We start from the raw sequence: 15,416 nt of genomic DNA on the forward strand, positions 1-15,416 counted from the left end.
TGCGTCATATGTCAGGAGAAACACATTTAAGCAAAGATTGAGGAAGTGCTGTGACAGAAACACTGGAATGCGTCTTTGGCCACTTGTGATGGACATTATCGCTACACAATGAGATGAAATGCCGCAAAACATTTTATTCCTGAGGAAGCTGTCTGTCCACATCAGGTAATGTAACATTTAGAAACCTATATATATACTATATATAAAAAATCTGCCTCTTACTGGTAATTAATTTTCCCTTTTTGTCAGATATTGAACAGATCTTCCAAACTTTCTGACCTGCTCATGGCAAAGGTAGCTGCTTCTTTTTATATGCATGCTGTAAACAAAATATCCAATCCAAAGTAGCCCAATCGTCAATATATTTGAAAAAGTTGAATATTTCTAGCTCTTGACATCAGAGTTGTGGCAACACTTCCAGATGAGCTGGACCACCGGTACTCAATGTGTTGCCAAGGGAGACCACAGGAAACCCAAACCTGGGGAGCTGTTGTATCACAAAGGAGACATTCTCACTATTGTTGCCATGACTACGGTAAAAAAAAAAACAAGAGTCCTAATCAAGTTTTGTAGTCAAACTTAGAAACCCTCCGTTTATATTTTTTTGCAGAGTAAGAAATGCTACAAGGCCAAACACAATTCCACTGGAGACGAGGGGATCATAAATGTTGCCGACGTGCGGGAAAGAGAAGCTCTTCGAGTGGATCCAAGCCTCAGCCTCATGCCGTACGTAAGCCGCTGTGTGGGATGCAACAGAGTGACACATTTCTTTCTCACAGGGGAATTCTTGTAAGCCCTTGCGGGAATCATTCAAGAAGTTTATCATGTCATGTCATGATCCTTCCTCTATTGTTAAAACCTTAGATCTGATCTTTTGGAGTTGCAGCCAGTCCTAGTTTGAAAGGTCAAATTCAAATGTAGGGACTTTTTCCAGCAACTTGGAACCAGAGGAAGAAAGTCACATGACTTGAATCAGCCTTAAGTCTTAAATACCATCTATCTGTCCTCCATTAGATGGTTTCACGGGAAGATTTCGGGCGCAGAGGCAGTTCGCAAGCTGCAACCAGCTCAGGACGGCCTGTTCCTGGTGCGCGAGTCAATCCGACACCCTGGCGACTACGTTCTGTGCGTCAGCGCCTGCGGGGAAGTCATGCACTACCGAGTGATGTATCAAGACGGCAAAGTGACTATTGACAACAAGCAGCACTTTTACAACCTCATTGACATGATTGAGGTAAACACTTTTATTTCATTTCCTTATTTGCATTCATGTTATTTTTATTTTTTTTATTTTAATTTTTGTTTATTCTACAAATGGATGATAAAGAACCAGCACCTAAAAATGTTTCAATAATACAACAACATGGTGTGGTCACCCTTTATTTGACCATCTTATGTAATGAGGCTTATTTCTAACCTCAAAATGAGGAACACAAACCAGCGGAGCCTAAAGAGGAATATTACAATGTGTTTTTCATGCGCTGCACGTGAATCACCTCTTGACAGTGTTTTGTTTCCCTCTTTACAGTTCTACTCAAAAAACAAGGGTGCCCTTGCTCAAACACTACTGAAGCCGAAACCAAAACACGGAGCAAAGTCGGCTGAGATGGAGCTGACAAAAGGTAGTGAGAATTAATTGGAATTTATTTTCCAAGTCATCATGTGTCTGTCCACTTTGTAGCTGGATGGCTGCTGGACATCAGCGCACTGAAGCTGGGCCACACCATTGGGGAGGGGGAGTTTGGCGGTGAGTTTTTCTCAGATAAAGCCATTTGTAATCCCAATTCATTTCTCTAATTTTCCTAATTATTCAGCTATTAAGAGTTTGCTAATTAAATTCTTCATATGTCCTCCAGCTGTGTTCGAAGGTGAATATTTGCACCAGAAGGTGGCGGTAAAGACCATTAAGTGTGATGTCACAGCTCAGGCTTTCCTGCAGGAGACCACAGTGATGACGTGAGACATCCATTCTTATTCCAATCAAACACTTCCAACTTCATATTAAATTCACAGGAGTGTATCCATAACCACATGGAACATCTTGTTTTAATTTGGCTCCTAGGAAGCTCCAACATAAAAACTTGGTGCGCTTGCTGGGAGTCATCTTGCACAAAGGCCTTCTTATTGTCACAGAGCTCATGACTAAGGTATATGAATGATTACCAGCGTGTAGAATAACGACTCTTACCAGATAATTTGTGTCGTAGGGAAATCTGTCAAACTTTCTGAGGACAAGAGGACGTTCATGCATTAACTCCATGCAGCTACTTCGCTTTGCACTGTAAGTTGTGCCTGTGTGCAAAGATGCCTTTTAAAAGTTGTTTTATATACAGTGCGTGTGCAGCGACGTGTGTCAGGGAATGGAGTACCTGGAATCCAAGAAGCTGGTCCACAGAGACCTGGCGGCTCGCAACATCCTGATCTCTGACGACGACGTGGCTAAGGTCGGCGACTTCGGGCTGACTCGGGCGGCCTCGAGGGTGTCGGATAAGCAATGTGCCAAACTGCCCGTCCGCTGGAGTGCCCCTGAAGCTCTGACGAAACAGGTTACTGACTCCAGTATTTAGTCATACTAGTAAACAGATTCCTAACAAGCACTGTAGAAAAACTAAAGGATCTTAAATACATTTCCATTTTTCTAAATGTGTAGAAATACTCCACAAAATCAGATGTTTGGAGTTATGGCGTTCTTCTCTGGGAAATCTTCTCCTATGGCCGTCAACCATACCCAAAGATGGTATAATTTGTAATAAACACAATATCTCACTTTTCCTCTATACACAAACGTATTAACTGAACAGATTACTGTTTGTCAACATTATATTGTACTGTATTTTAGTCTTTAATTTCTTTGGGGCTCCAATCAGGCCAATACCCCCTTGACCCCTTATTGCCTTTGTTAATTTATTTAACTTATCAAAGTGCTTAAAGAATGATTCCTCTCCTCCATGTGTGTCTTTGATGCGGCAGGCTTTGAAGGAAGTCACTGAGCGAGTGGAGGGTGGCTATCGTATGGAGGCACCGCGGGACTGTCTCCCCGCTGTTTACGCCCTCATGACCCTTTGCTGGGCCAAGGAACCTCGCAGAAGGCCCACTTTCCATAAAATGAGGGAGAAATTAGAAGAAGAGATGGCCAAACGCAGCCCGGGTTACGAGTCGCTACATCAAAATGGAGTCGGGCGTGCAACTGGATGTGGAGGTGGATATGCCACTCACAGTGTTTAATTTGCATCTATTGGATAGTTCTCACCCACTTAAGACTTCTTTATGAATATTTTGGACGACAGAACATTCAAGCTTAAGGTACACCTACAAATGAGATATGACTGCATGTAATGAAATGTTATTTGGAGCAATTTCACTTGAGGAGTCAGCAGAAAATGAAGTCAAGTCTTTTGCTGGATTGTTGTCACATCGGATGAGCGCATTGAGGAGATTTAAGTCAGCGTAAGCTCGGTATTTGTCTTCGTCCCGCGAGACGAGAACCCAAATTGAAGCTTGAGCCTCATCGCCAAATGAACCAGCGTACAGCATTGCTTCAATCTGCTCCCTGGTTTTTTTTTTGGTTTTTTTTCTCAAGACCCATAATGGGGATGAGCTGCAATTTCCTCCACAAGGATTTACTGCAAAACCAAATGTAGAAAATGATGATAATAATAATAATAGAAGATTGGATGGGGTTGCGTGAAGGATTTACTTTTGCTTGCCGTGTACTGGGCTGTTTTTGTGTCACAGGACATACTGGTGCTTTTATCCCATTGGCCATATGTTAATGGTGCATCTAATACCTTCCAAGGTGGGCTTTCTGTTTGACTGACAGACAACAAGCTGTTTAATGACCATTAAGTCACGGAGAGCATCAAAACCTTTTCACTAGCACTTAATATCCTTCACAGTCCATCTTTATCGCTATTTATCTGTCATTAGAGCATTTTAAAATCCATCAATCACTTATTGGGCATTTTAAAAATTATTTTGTACTTTCCAAGTAATTATTTACTATGTGACATACTATTTATTAGATTTTAAAGTTTCAAATCCGCATGTGCACTCATTTGAATCATTTTGTCTCCACTGACCGGATATACAGTAGGTGGCTTTTAACTTGAGTCGTTTAGATCGTTTGAGTGGAGCAGTTGCATTGATTACCTGCCAACTAGCCACAATCCCGCTAAGAACTTGTGTGTTTAGCCTTTTAGTGCCAATAATTAGGTCGTGCTCAAACTTGAGATGCTGAATTTATTCGGCAATGATTCTATTTCTATTTGAAAGCACTTGGTAAATAAATAAGTTGCAATTAATTCCATATTTAGTATCAAAAACATGTTTTTACCAACTGTTATGAAGTGGTTTTGGTATTACAACAGTATTCATAACAAAGACCAAAATTCAGTATTATGAAAATGGTGAGGAATTTCCCAAAAGAAAAAAAAAAAGTATTCTCCTCATTATAAAAAAGTCTTGATATTACAAGAAAAGTTACATTAGGAAAGTTGTATAAGACTTCATTATATAAAAAAAGTCTTGATATTTCAAGAAAAGTTACATTAGCTAAGTTGTATAAGAATTGCATACACCAATTAATAAAACAATATGATTCTTTGGTTATATCAAAACAATTGATGTCGTAACAGTTAGACCCAAAAAAATAATATAATATATGAATAAAAATACAATGCAACTTATTAAATACAGTACTATGTAGATAATTGAATGGGCCATTTTGTACAGGAAAAGGTTAGCCCCTAGAGGTCAAGGAGTTTAAGAACATCTGATTCAAAGAAGCGTTCTTTGCTGTTCAGTACATTACGCGTGTCTTGTGTTAAAAGCAGTGCATCTTTGCTGTTTAGTACATTATGCATGTCTTAAAAGCATCACATGAACATCACCTTCGCTACCTCACTCTTCCCTCCTCTTCCTTGGTGCGCCATCTCCACACAACCTGTCTGTGCACCACTCGGGGTAAGCTGACACTGCGCATTTACACGTTAGCTGCTTTTACCTTTAATAGGATCAGGGCGTCTTAAGTTGTCATTTGATAAAACCAAGCAGCTTGAAAACTACACTGCTGCCCCCTTAACCAATTTATGCACGGGATAACAGGCAAATAGTTGAACAGTCGAAGGGCAGAGATTTGCAAGGGCAAAATTGGAGCAGGATAATCGCCGCAATCTTGTTGCGACTAAGAGAGTTGAAGTTTAACTTGTAAATATTGTGGTTCATTCTTTATTGGTGAATGGAAAACTGTCGAGAAAACGTCCCCTTTAAGAGGGAGATAGTGGTACAAAAACTTTCAAGTTACATTTTTATATGTTAACATATTACAACACAAGACAGTCAAACATCCTCTGAAAGAAATTGGTTGAATTTTTTTTTTTTTTATCAAAATTTCACTCTGCTCCAAAGGTAAGCAAACAGAAACCAAAAACAAAATGTAAAACTGTTTTGCCTGTAATCGGTTGATTAATCAATTTGCAATTTTATTCTACCAAATAATCAGTGGGGCTTATAATCTTCATAAACATTTGAAAATAAACAATGCAGCAACACTTGTAGACAGACAATGGCAAAATACCCACAGGCATGTTTTCTTTATTCACTTACTGAATTGGTTAGTTCTGAAACACTTTGTGAATCATGTCTATATTCTAAAAACCATGGTGGCATGGTGAAAACGCGAGAAGAACAATTAAAGCATAAACTTGTAATGGACCAGAACGATGCATTATAACTTTTAAGCAACTGATTAGACACAAATGGTGTGGCAACGTATGAAGACAGATAATTTAAAAAAAGAAAACTTTTTGATTTTGTTATTCAGCCTCAACTTGTTTTCTGTCTCAAGAAAAACCGACAACAGGCTACTTTTATTATGACCGTGCCAAGGTCACAAGAGTTCAGAACATTCAAAGCAAACTTCTCTGATCCCAATATGTGTTGTCGGGCGTAGAAAACAAATCCTTAATGAGGTTAATGGAAAGTACATCATACACAGGAGGATGCTTTTAACTCACTTGTTGATCTAACTTAATAAAGACAATCACAAACACTGTCTTTCTCACTTGGCACCATCCATAGTTTTTACTTTAACATTTGTCCGGCCGTCCGAGTAACCACGGAGACAGTCCCCCCTCGTAAATGTTCTCTCTTTAACTTTATCTTTAGATTTGTTTGAGGTCACAGGAAATCTCTTTAGTGTCTTTAGAGTCGTGGCTGATTTCTAGGACACTAAGCTGGCATCAGCTTCTTCAACTCTGTGTCCTCCCCTTGTTTAAAGCAGACACTTTTTACTAAGGCATCATATAGGCTAGGCTGCATGCAGTCTGGAACCAAACCGGGTGGCCCCTTGAACTGGGTGACCCCAAGAAAATGTGAGGGGAATTATAATTGTTTTCTCTACTACAGTGGGTAGATTTTTCTTGACTACAGATTCACCTTACTGTAGAGATTTTTTATTTTTTTTCCCCCATTTTTGTTTTTAAAGTTTGGGTTTAGAATTCTCTAATCAAATATTCATATCACAAGCCCACTGAGGTACTGTCTATGGAATTGACCACACGTACCTGACTGCCATCATTGAGGAGGATCTCGGCACGTCTTTCTGAATAGACGTCATGAAATACGTCACGTCTTTCTGAATAGACGTCATCGTTAAATACGTCACTGAAGAGCTTAGATAGAAAATACAGTCTTCCATGTTGAAACCTGAAAAGCTCTCAGGTCGGCTGCTTTAAGATTACCGGCTGTTCTCCGGGGTTTAAACTAAATATGGCGAAGCTGACGTGAGCCACTATCTGGCCCAAATTGGGAACAGAGGAAAGACAGGAAACACACTTGACAATTAAGGATTAAATCTTTTTAACAGAATTGATACAATCCAAAGGGGAATTTTAAAGTCATTGTAGTGATACAAAATATCATCAAAGAATTTAAAACATAATATAGAAATTTGTGTTACTTAGATTCTATTTTGTTGTATCAATACAAGTGTTCTAATGTCAAAGTTTCCTTTCCCTCGCCGTTTAACACAATGACGTCCGGTTGTGCCAAGTGAAAACTTTCATTGCATCTTTTGTCCCAAAGACAAAGAATTTCTCCAAAGAAAGTCTTCATTAGGCGAGGCCTCCTCCCGTGGCCGTGAATGAAATTGACATTTAATACAATTAGTTGAGCAGAAAACAGCTGCCAATCACTCTTAAAGGGGAAGGATTCCAATTAATAACCCCTCCTCGTTAATCCCCTTGTTTCACCTCCCACCAGCCTTGTCCACCTCTCGTCTCCTCCTCCCACCTCTCCTTTGCGTTTTCTCTGCAGTGCATGCTGGCTGAACTCCACTCCCAAAACTTTTTTTCGCACTCGACTACGAGCGTCTGTCTGATTTGCATGTTACATATATATATGTATTTTTTTTTTCAAAAGGAATGCAAAGTGGACTACAGAGTGAGAGTGCACGGTGGATCCCGGAGGAGAGGAGCATCAGTAACTGAGCAACACGTTTACTTGTAACAGCAGGTAAGCGCTCATGGGCTTCATTTGGACTGTTACTTTTTTTTTTCGCCTCTTAGCTTCTAGTGAGCATGCAAGGACATGTCGTTAGAGTATTTCGTGAGTGTACTTTCATTCTGATCACATATTTAATTGAGAAATGTATTTATATTTTATTATTTGCTCCTTAACTACTGTACTGTACTGTACTGTTCTGCCAGACCACTGGGAAGCATAATTGTTTTTAATGAAAAAATTGTAAAAAAACAAAAACAAATAATACATCATTTTGATATCAGGTATGCAAAGCAAAAGCGACCATTTTTTTCAAATTTTGAATAATATTTTGTTCAAATATATACACATTTCTAAGTATATTTTAATTAATCTAAAATATTTAATACATAAAATCAAGTCTGTAAAATAAAATGAACCATCAACACTTTATTGCAGATAGTTTGTATTCAATGCTGCACAAATTTGTGTGAAATGTTAGTAAAAACAATTTTAAAAAGTTCTTTTAAAGCAAACAAAATACTGCCAATTGATTCATGTATAAAAAAGGAAATTGGTAGTATTCAAGTACATACCAACTTGCAAAATAGTTTTAAGAAGTTATAGTTTATAGAATAAAGCCTGAAACTTTGATGGCGGGATGATGGATGATAGATTAGATTAAATTGCATTAGGAAATCTACAATTTTTGCCAGCGTTTGCTCTCACAACAAGAATGATTAATAGATACTCATAAAATATGCAAAAGTTATATTCATAATATTATATTACGCTAAGTAAAATATCGGTCAAAATAAAAGACGTATGGATGGACATTTGAGAATCACTCTCCTGCGTGTAACAACACCATTGCTTCTAATTCACTTTGGTGGGACATTCTCAATATCCGGTGTGATTAGATTCTGTAGGTAGACAGATTTCTGGCTGCAGTCGCTTCAATTTATAAGCTAAAAGTCACCGGTGAGGGGTTTGTGTCCTCTTAATGGGCCAAACTTTGAAAGTAGAGGGGATAGACTTTAGGACCCCCCGCCACAGCTAAGCGGGTTTAGACGCACGTCAGGCTTCCTTCGAGGTAACGAGGTGATCTCTGACCTTCCTATTTGCACGGCGTCGCTCAATTAGGCCTCCTCCCCTCTGGCCGCAGGAGCCGCTGAGGGGCCCACACGCTCGGATGCATTTATCACTGGATACCATGAGCATGGTGGACGACAGCTGCCTCTCGCCTAGCAACTTCCACGACCTGGCCAAAGGTGGAGGCGTCACGGTGGGGGGCCACGTCCACAGCATCGACGTCATTCTGGGATTCAGTAAAGACCAGGATTCCCTGCTCGGCCCCGCTGGGGTCCCGGGGCCTCAGAAGGTGGACGTCGAGGACTTGGTGAATTCCGGGAAGCAGCTCGAGTCCCACCCGTCCTTCAGTGGTAACCTTGGGCCACTTCAGGATGATAACTCAGAGCAACAGCACCAGTTTCAGGGTGAGTAGAGTTTCACGCAGTGTGGAGCGTATCGGACACTTACTGAGACAGGAAGTCAGTCTTTACTGCTTGTTGTAATTGAATATATTTTTTAAAACCAAAGGATGACTTCAAACTCCCTGATTAAATGTAAAAACATCACCAATGTTGACACTGGGGCAGATTTTAAATCAATGTGTTTCGTCGAGTTAGCATGTCCAGAGCATTGCAATAAATGAGCTGTGTGGGGTGAGATTGCGAGATAAATCACAGAACAAGATGGTATTGGGGGTTTATGACCCTGAAGTCCAATCCCATCTCCCTGTGGAATTCCCCCCTAATCTTGTGTTGAGCACAGATTAGAATGGACGGGCCGTCGTTCTGTTGTCATCGTGATGTTATGTTGACATCTAATCTGAAGCTGTCTTCACATTTGACAGGTGGTTGATGACTCTGTGGCGCAGACATGACAAATATTAATTTCCCAAGAATTTGAGAGGAATACATACATATGAACAATGATCAGAATTCTAATTCAAGCTTTATCCACCATTGTTTTTAAAAATATGTTTTTCCTCAGTGACGGGTTTGTTGTCCAGTTGAACAGGTGGCGGTTTCATCTGTCATGCAACGGCCGTTGTAACCAATCAGAAGACACTATAGCAACCAATGTTATTTGGTACTTTAGGCAAAATAAATGCCAAGGTCAAACAATTTAAGTGAATTGTTCCAATTCAGTCCTGTGGGTGGCAGTAAAGTGCATTATTTTCACTGACGCATAGCCGAAGCTTCATCTGCTGGTTCACTCCCCATTTGGCTGCAATGCAAGCAAATCGTAACGTAATTCACCCCTTGATTGTGTATCTATCCCGAGTGCCCCCAAAAATTAATTAGCAATTGCTTATGTAGTTTTCGCTCGCCAACCCACTTTGCTGAATAAACTAAGCCACCAAACAAACACGTCAGTATATATATTATTTAAATAAAACTGAAAATAAAACATATTGAGTACTAAAAGAAAACATAGGTGACCATTTGCAAAGAATGCCCACCCACGGAGGCGACATCTCTCGATTTTATGTAACTGTACTGTGATGTTGTTGCACTCCACACCTGTAGGTGGCAGTAAGTGTAAGCAAACTGCCACACTCAACAAGCTTACATTTAAGTATTTTCATACAAAACGTTACGAATAATTTTAAAAATTAATAACAAAATAATGTATATTTTATGCTACCCAAAGAATATTTAAACACCGAATGTAAAATTGCACATTATCAAAACTAGTCCATGAGGCCAGTTGCAATGACATCACTTCTTTATACAGTATGTAACTGTCCCATCAAGTCAGGCCACTTCCCCTTGGATGAGCAACTTTTCCCAAGTTGGGTGTCATTTGCCCCCGCCCCAGAACTCCCCACTTGCCCTCCCTTGTGTGCTGGCTGCTAAACAGTGGGCACCCTTCAGACTCGCGGCTGTGATGGGCTGACAGGCACAAGAGCTGGTCGCTGAACCACACCCGACCTCAGGCCTTTGTCCCAGCTCGGCCTTTGTCATGGCTGCTTAATGAGAGCTCGATAAAGCAAGCTCCGCATCCAGCATTGTCGCCGGGCGCGCTCCAGCTCGCCACTTGAAAGAGCACCACGACCCCTCCTTTATGTGCCACCGGCGCGTCTCATTCACCGAAAAACAAGCCGGCTGCTACATGGCCCACTCGTTTGCTCTTTCCAAACAATGATGTCATACAGGCTACCAAGTGGAACGTTGGAAATGAATGCAATCAACAGTTTTACATTCGATATACCAATGTGACAAGTGGCCACCATCTTTGCAGAAGTTTCATTGTGGCCGAAATTGAGCGGCCAATTCAACTGTAGATGGGGGAGGAGAGAAGAGAAACTGACGTTTAAAACAAGCAAAAAAATAAGCGTCTCTGTGCTCCTGTTTTGGTTAGCAACTGAATTCATATGACCTCTTTGATGCTCTGCTATGAACTGAGACTGTCTGTCTGTAACGACATGGACTTGTTTTCAAGTCTTGCTGCAGTGTGATAATAGTTTGCTTCCCGACTACTCCCGAGGTGCTCTTGAGCAAGGCCCGTGTTCTGCTTCTGTGTCTGACACTGCAATTTACACCTGTCAATGTTGGTGAATGTATTTCTAGTACAATGTGAGATAATTCTGTTTCATAATCTTGTATGTACAATGTTTACAATCCAGGCCGCAGCATTTCATTTCGTTACTTCAGGAGCAGATAAAGAGTGGAAACATGTTTAACAAATCCGATTAGCAGTGTTTACGAGCCTCATTGAGGTTGAGAGGATTGATGGCTTCACTCATGTTCAGTAGCTTAATGATGCATGTGTCCAACTAATGGCTGCTTGTCTGGAATGTGCACATTACTTTCTTTAGTTCTACTAGATGTGTATTTATGTAAATGTTAGTTACACTCGGCAAACAAAACTAGCAATTTAGCAAACTCGCAAAACACAAATGTATATGAAGACAATATAAAAATATGGTCATATACTGTATAAAAACATATTATATGTACTATATATTATAGTGCCCTCTGGTGGCCAGGCCTATGAAAAAATAAAGTAGTTATCCTCGTGTTTTTGTGCAGATGCCGACCTGTTTACCAACAAGTGCGATGAGGAACTGAGAAAGAGCGTCGAGAGCGATGAAGGCAAGTCACCCGAGCCGTGCAAGGACGATCAGCCCAAGAAGAAGCACCGACGCAACCGCACCACCTTCACCACCTACCAGCTGCACGAGCTGGAGCGTGCCTTCGAGAAGTCCCATTACCCTGACGTGTACAGCCGTGAGGAGCTGGCCATGAAGGTCAACCTACCTGAAGTTCGGGTTCAGGTAGGATCAGTGTCCTCAATTCAAACTTTGACGTCTGGTTAAGCGCAAATCCTTCCAGTGCATAACATAGTAATATATATGTAAATCAGTCCCAACTCATTACTGACCTGAAAAATCACTAGTTTTAATTTACAAATAGCAACTAGTAGGAATAGATGTACCTTTAGTTCTATAATAATAGTTTTCAAATATTTTCAGCCGGGGACCCATGTTCATGTATGTATTATTAAAACCTGACCTGGGATCCTAACCCTGAGCATCATGCCAACAAGTCTTTGGCCTTGCTTGCCAAGTCAAGTGATTACACCAGATAATTGCAAGTCGCAGCGTGTGTGTCCAAACATACTGGCCCTTAAGAGATTCCAGTGTCTCCAGTTGCTGTGATCCTATCACATCGAGACGTCATATCCGAGTCGGCATATTCTGACAACCGTAGACTGATAATTAAAATCCAACTGGAAAATAATTCTAGACTGTTGGGGAGAAATTAATACAATGTCTTCAATCTCCAGGTGTGGTTTCAGAACCGAAGAGCCAAATGGAGACGTCAAGAGAAAATGGACGCCAGCACCATGAAGCTCCACGACGCGCCGATGTTGTCTTTCAATCGATCGGCGCCGGTCCACACCGCCATGGGACCCATGAGTAACTCCCTCCCATTGGACCCTTGGCTGACCTCCCCCTTGTCCAGCGCCACGTCGGTCCACAGCATCCCGGGCTTCATAGGCCAGGCTCAGGGCCTTCAGCCCAACTACCCCGGCCACGGCTTCCTCAATTCCAGCCCTCATCCGTCCATGGGTCAGGGAATGCAGAGTATGGCGGCACCGCCTCCTTACCAGTGTCCGGCGCCGTACCCCGACAAGTTTCCGCTGGAGGACATGGACCAGCGCAGCTCAAGTATTGCTGCACTGAGGATGAAAGCCAAGGAACACATCCAGTCCATGGATAAAACCTGGCTACCCATGTGATTTACTCCGTGGCTCCTCACAATGCTGACATGATGGCAGGGACCTTACCCACAATGCAAAGGAAAATGATTCTAAACTGAGGATCGAGGGACTTTCTTTTTACACTTTTCTTATTTCTCTCTCTTTTTTTTTTTTTTTTTTTTACATCTCAAGGACATCAAGAAGATGAGTGATGTATTTCGAAACTGCCCTTTTTGAATGCGCGGCCATACTTTCCATAACCATTTATCCATCTTCAATATGTCATAAGTTATCTACTATGTCATATTTCTGCTGGTTGTTTCTTACTTTCACCACCTTGCTTTCCTTTGTTCCTAAAGTGTTTTTTTAAATCAAATTAAATCAAATTGCCAATTTGTTAATAGGCTAATTGGAGTGTAAAGTACAAAAGAGTATTAGGGCCGCACTGAGAAGACTACTTCTGCTGAAAATTTTGGACATTGACTAAATTATCAAAATCAAAATTAAAATACTTTTTTCCCCCACTTAATATTACAACATTTACTTCTCATACAGTTCAACGTTGTTTCTGTGAAACTACAAATATACATCTTCAAAAAATATACCTTTTTCCCCTCAGAAAATTATTCAAATAAAAATTCTCTTTATTGGAATTTTTGGAGAATTTTGGCTTTTTCATAACCCCTACCCCACATAAAAAAAATATCATGTAATTCAATTTTTCTTTCTCGAAAAAGCTCATTTTAATCTCAGTTTAACAATTTAATTGTCATAAAATAAATTACAAATGTATGCCTTTTTCAAATTCATTTTATTTTCCGTGTGCTCTGATACTCTTTTATAGGTTTATCTCGAGGACGGTTTAAAAGTTTTTGGGGTTTTTTAACCCTTAACTTTTACAGTTGAGGAAGATACCCATACTTTTACGGTCCTGGCAAAGGCCCACCAATTACTTGTAAGTCGAATCATTAGTGGTGGTACCAAGAGTGGCAGAAATAGATCACTAGTGTAACTAAGTACATTTAAACCAGCAGGTCAAGGCTGGCAAAAAAACCCTTCTTAAAAAAAAATTTGACTGTAAAGTCAATAATTCCTCAAAGGGCAGCAATCCGAGGTAAGACGGCACCTTCTAAGTGCGAATATACCAAAAAATAATCATGCACAGTTGCTTTGTTGGTGTGCTGTCATGCTTTAACGAGGGAGGGATGGAATGTAGCAAGTTATAAAGAAAAAAAAAACAATTGTTTTGCTTCATTTCTTGTGCTTGAGTGGCTTTTGGAGGAGAAAGCCTGTTGGCAGCTCAGTGTTGGGTGGCTGAGCGTACGTGCGGGGTAGCACCGTGTGATGCGTCACCCTGCATAGTTCAGCCTTTGTTGAGCACAATTGATCCAAGTGCGTTGTCTTTGTCTGCACTTGCTGGATGGGCGTCGGGGGGGGGCGGTCTCGGGCAGAACTAAATAGGCCCTTGTAACCATTTGTGTTTCTTTCTCAATCAAAGGAGGGGAGGCATCGATCGGAGCTGCTATGATCAGCGGTGACACTATATTGGTCTTGTCCATCTGTCCTTGAGTTTGTCACTGAAGTAAAGACGCTCGAATTTAATGGTCGGAATATATCGATCAATCAGCTGCTCATTTCTGCTTTGTAAAGTGTTGTTTTTTTTTTTGTATTGCGGGTTGTTATTTAGACATCTGATTGGACCTCAAACTGTGGACAAATGTGGACTACCTTGCACAAATAGAGCTTTCAACATGTGTGATTTGGGACTATGAATAAGCCAAAGGTTATGGACGAAACTGCACTAGATGTTTTTTTTTTTCAAATGGCACAGGGTTTCTTTATTTAACCCTGTGATGCTGTTTCTAGAAATACATGTCGTAGAATTAGTCATGTCTTTCCTTTTGTCTGGAACATGGAGGTGTGTATTCTGGAAAGATGTGAACCAAGATCTACTGGAAATAAATATAGTTTGATAGAGCATGTGTCACTGCTTTCTCACTTTCATGTTGACCCATGTGCCCATTCCCACCGTTTTTTTTTTCTTCTTCCCCCTTTCAGCCCAGTAAGTCTAAAGAGCAATCCAAGATTACAAGAGAATAATCGTTATCATCTGACATACATGCGCAGAGACGTTTTTCTTTCTTTTTCCTTGTGCTTGTCACTTGTGCTCCAACTCCCTCTGTGTGTCTCTCTTTTTTTTCTCCCCTCCACCCCTCCCAATCCTCCATAGATGGCAGGGTGCCAGCCCGTTAGGAAGATGAGACTCCAATCAATCAGGGCTTCCCAGGGGGGCCTCTGACCACAGGGCCCAGCTCCCTAATTGCCCCCAAGCAAGCCAGCGAGCAAGCCAACGGGCGAGCAGGCAAGGAGGACTGCAGGCTGAGCCGCTGCGACACATGTTGGCGTGTGAGGTGCATCACTTTCTTGGACAGATGGACGGACATATGCACGTACGTAGGCGCGTGGATAAACAGGAAGAGGGTAATGTTGACATGTTTCTGTTAACATCTCGCAGAAGTCACACTTCAAGGGCTAGTTGTTGTGTTGATTAGGCATTTTCCACAAGTGCTGCTTGTTTTGCCTAAACTACAAAATGGGTAAAAGTTGTGTTATAATTTGTTTAGCTGAGAGAGAGAGAGAGAGAGAGCGAGAGAGAGAGAGAT

General features: G+C 41.0%; 2 protein-coding genes and 1 long non-coding RNA gene across 6 annotated transcripts; 2 read left to right on the forward strand and 1 right to left on the reverse strand.

The window, feature by feature from the left end:
* Positions 1 to 41: 41 nt before the first annotated feature.
* On the forward strand, positions 42 to 8,687 carry matk (megakaryocyte-associated tyrosine kinase). 2 transcript variants are annotated; one of them, XM_088393625.1, is made up of 15 exons: positions 42 to 165; positions 250 to 294; positions 422 to 535; positions 611 to 726; positions 1,015 to 1,234; positions 1,529 to 1,622; positions 1,682 to 1,747; positions 1,857 to 1,956; positions 2,063 to 2,147; positions 2,208 to 2,281; positions 2,345 to 2,546; positions 2,651 to 2,737; positions 2,971 to 3,199; positions 7,420 to 7,512; positions 8,645 to 8,687. In XM_088393625.1, exons 2-14 carry the CDS (start codon positions 286 to 288, stop codon positions 7,485 to 7,487), a joined length of 1,464 nt encoding a protein of 487 aa, XP_088249751.1. In that variant the 5' UTR covers positions 42 to 165; positions 250 to 285; the 3' UTR covers positions 7,488 to 7,512; positions 8,645 to 8,687. The 2 variants fall into 2 exon arrangements, with proteins under 2 accessions (XP_088249751.1, XP_088249752.1); XM_088393626.1 differs by lacking the exons at positions 7,420 to 7,512; positions 8,645 to 8,687 and having other exon boundaries at positions 2,971 to 3,245.
* On the reverse strand, positions 1,284 to 6,592 carry LOC148388450 (uncharacterized). 3 transcript variants are annotated; one of them, XR_015862019.1, is made up of 4 exons: positions 6,564 to 6,592; positions 2,370 to 2,534; positions 2,189 to 2,292; positions 1,284 to 1,933 (listed from the first exon to the last, which is right to left on the reverse strand). It is a non-coding gene; the product is annotated as an uncharacterized LOC148388450 (long non-coding RNA). The 3 variants fall into 3 exon arrangements; XR_015862018.1 differs by lacking the exon at positions 6,564 to 6,592 and adding an exon at positions 4,890 to 4,967; XR_015862017.1 differs by lacking the exon at positions 6,564 to 6,592 and having other exon boundaries at positions 2,370 to 4,656.
* Positions 8,672 to 14,730, forward strand: rx1 (retinal homeobox gene 1). Its single transcript, XM_088393630.1, has 3 exons — positions 8,672 to 8,975; positions 11,580 to 11,824; positions 12,337 to 14,730. The coding sequence occupies exons 1-3, from the start codon at positions 8,672 to 8,674 to the stop codon at positions 12,790 to 12,792; spliced, it is 1,005 nt and encodes a 334-aa protein (XP_088249756.1). The 3' UTR covers positions 12,793 to 14,730.
* Positions 14,731 to 15,416: the final 686 nt, after the last annotated feature.

Source organism: Syngnathus floridae, chromosome 13, assembly GCF_059516105.1.
Source record: "Syngnathus floridae isolate MCC-2025c chromosome 13, RoL_Sflo_1.0, whole genome shotgun sequence".
In the NCBI taxonomy this organism is placed as follows: Eukaryota; Metazoa; Chordata; class Actinopteri; order Syngnathiformes; family Syngnathidae; genus Syngnathus; species Syngnathus floridae.

What these genes read in the sequence shown, in the direction of transcription:
- rx1 (XM_088393630.1), top strand. Translation starts at nt 8,672, where the DNA reads ATGCATTTATCACTGGATACCATGAGCATGGTGGACGACAGCTGCCTC. An exon ending in GCAACAGCACCAGTTTCAGG is followed by an intron (nt 8,976 to 11,579) that starts GTGAGTAGAGTT and finishes GTTTTTGTGCAG; the next exon opens with ATGCCGACCTGTTTACCAAC. An exon ending in TACCTGAAGTTCGGGTTCAG is followed by an intron (nt 11,825 to 12,336) that starts GTAGGATCAGTG and finishes TTCAATCTCCAG; the next exon opens with GTGTGGTTTCAGAACCGAAG.
- matk (XM_088393625.1), top strand. An exon ending in TCACAGAGCTCATGACTAAG is followed by an intron (nt 2,148 to 2,207) that starts GTATATGAATGA and finishes TTTGTGTCGTAG; the next exon opens with GGAAATCTGTCAAACTTTCT. An exon ending in GCGTGCAACTGGATGTGGAG is followed by an intron (nt 3,200 to 7,419) that starts GTGGATATGCCA and finishes TTTTTTCAAAAG; the next exon opens with GAATGCAAAGTGGACTACAG.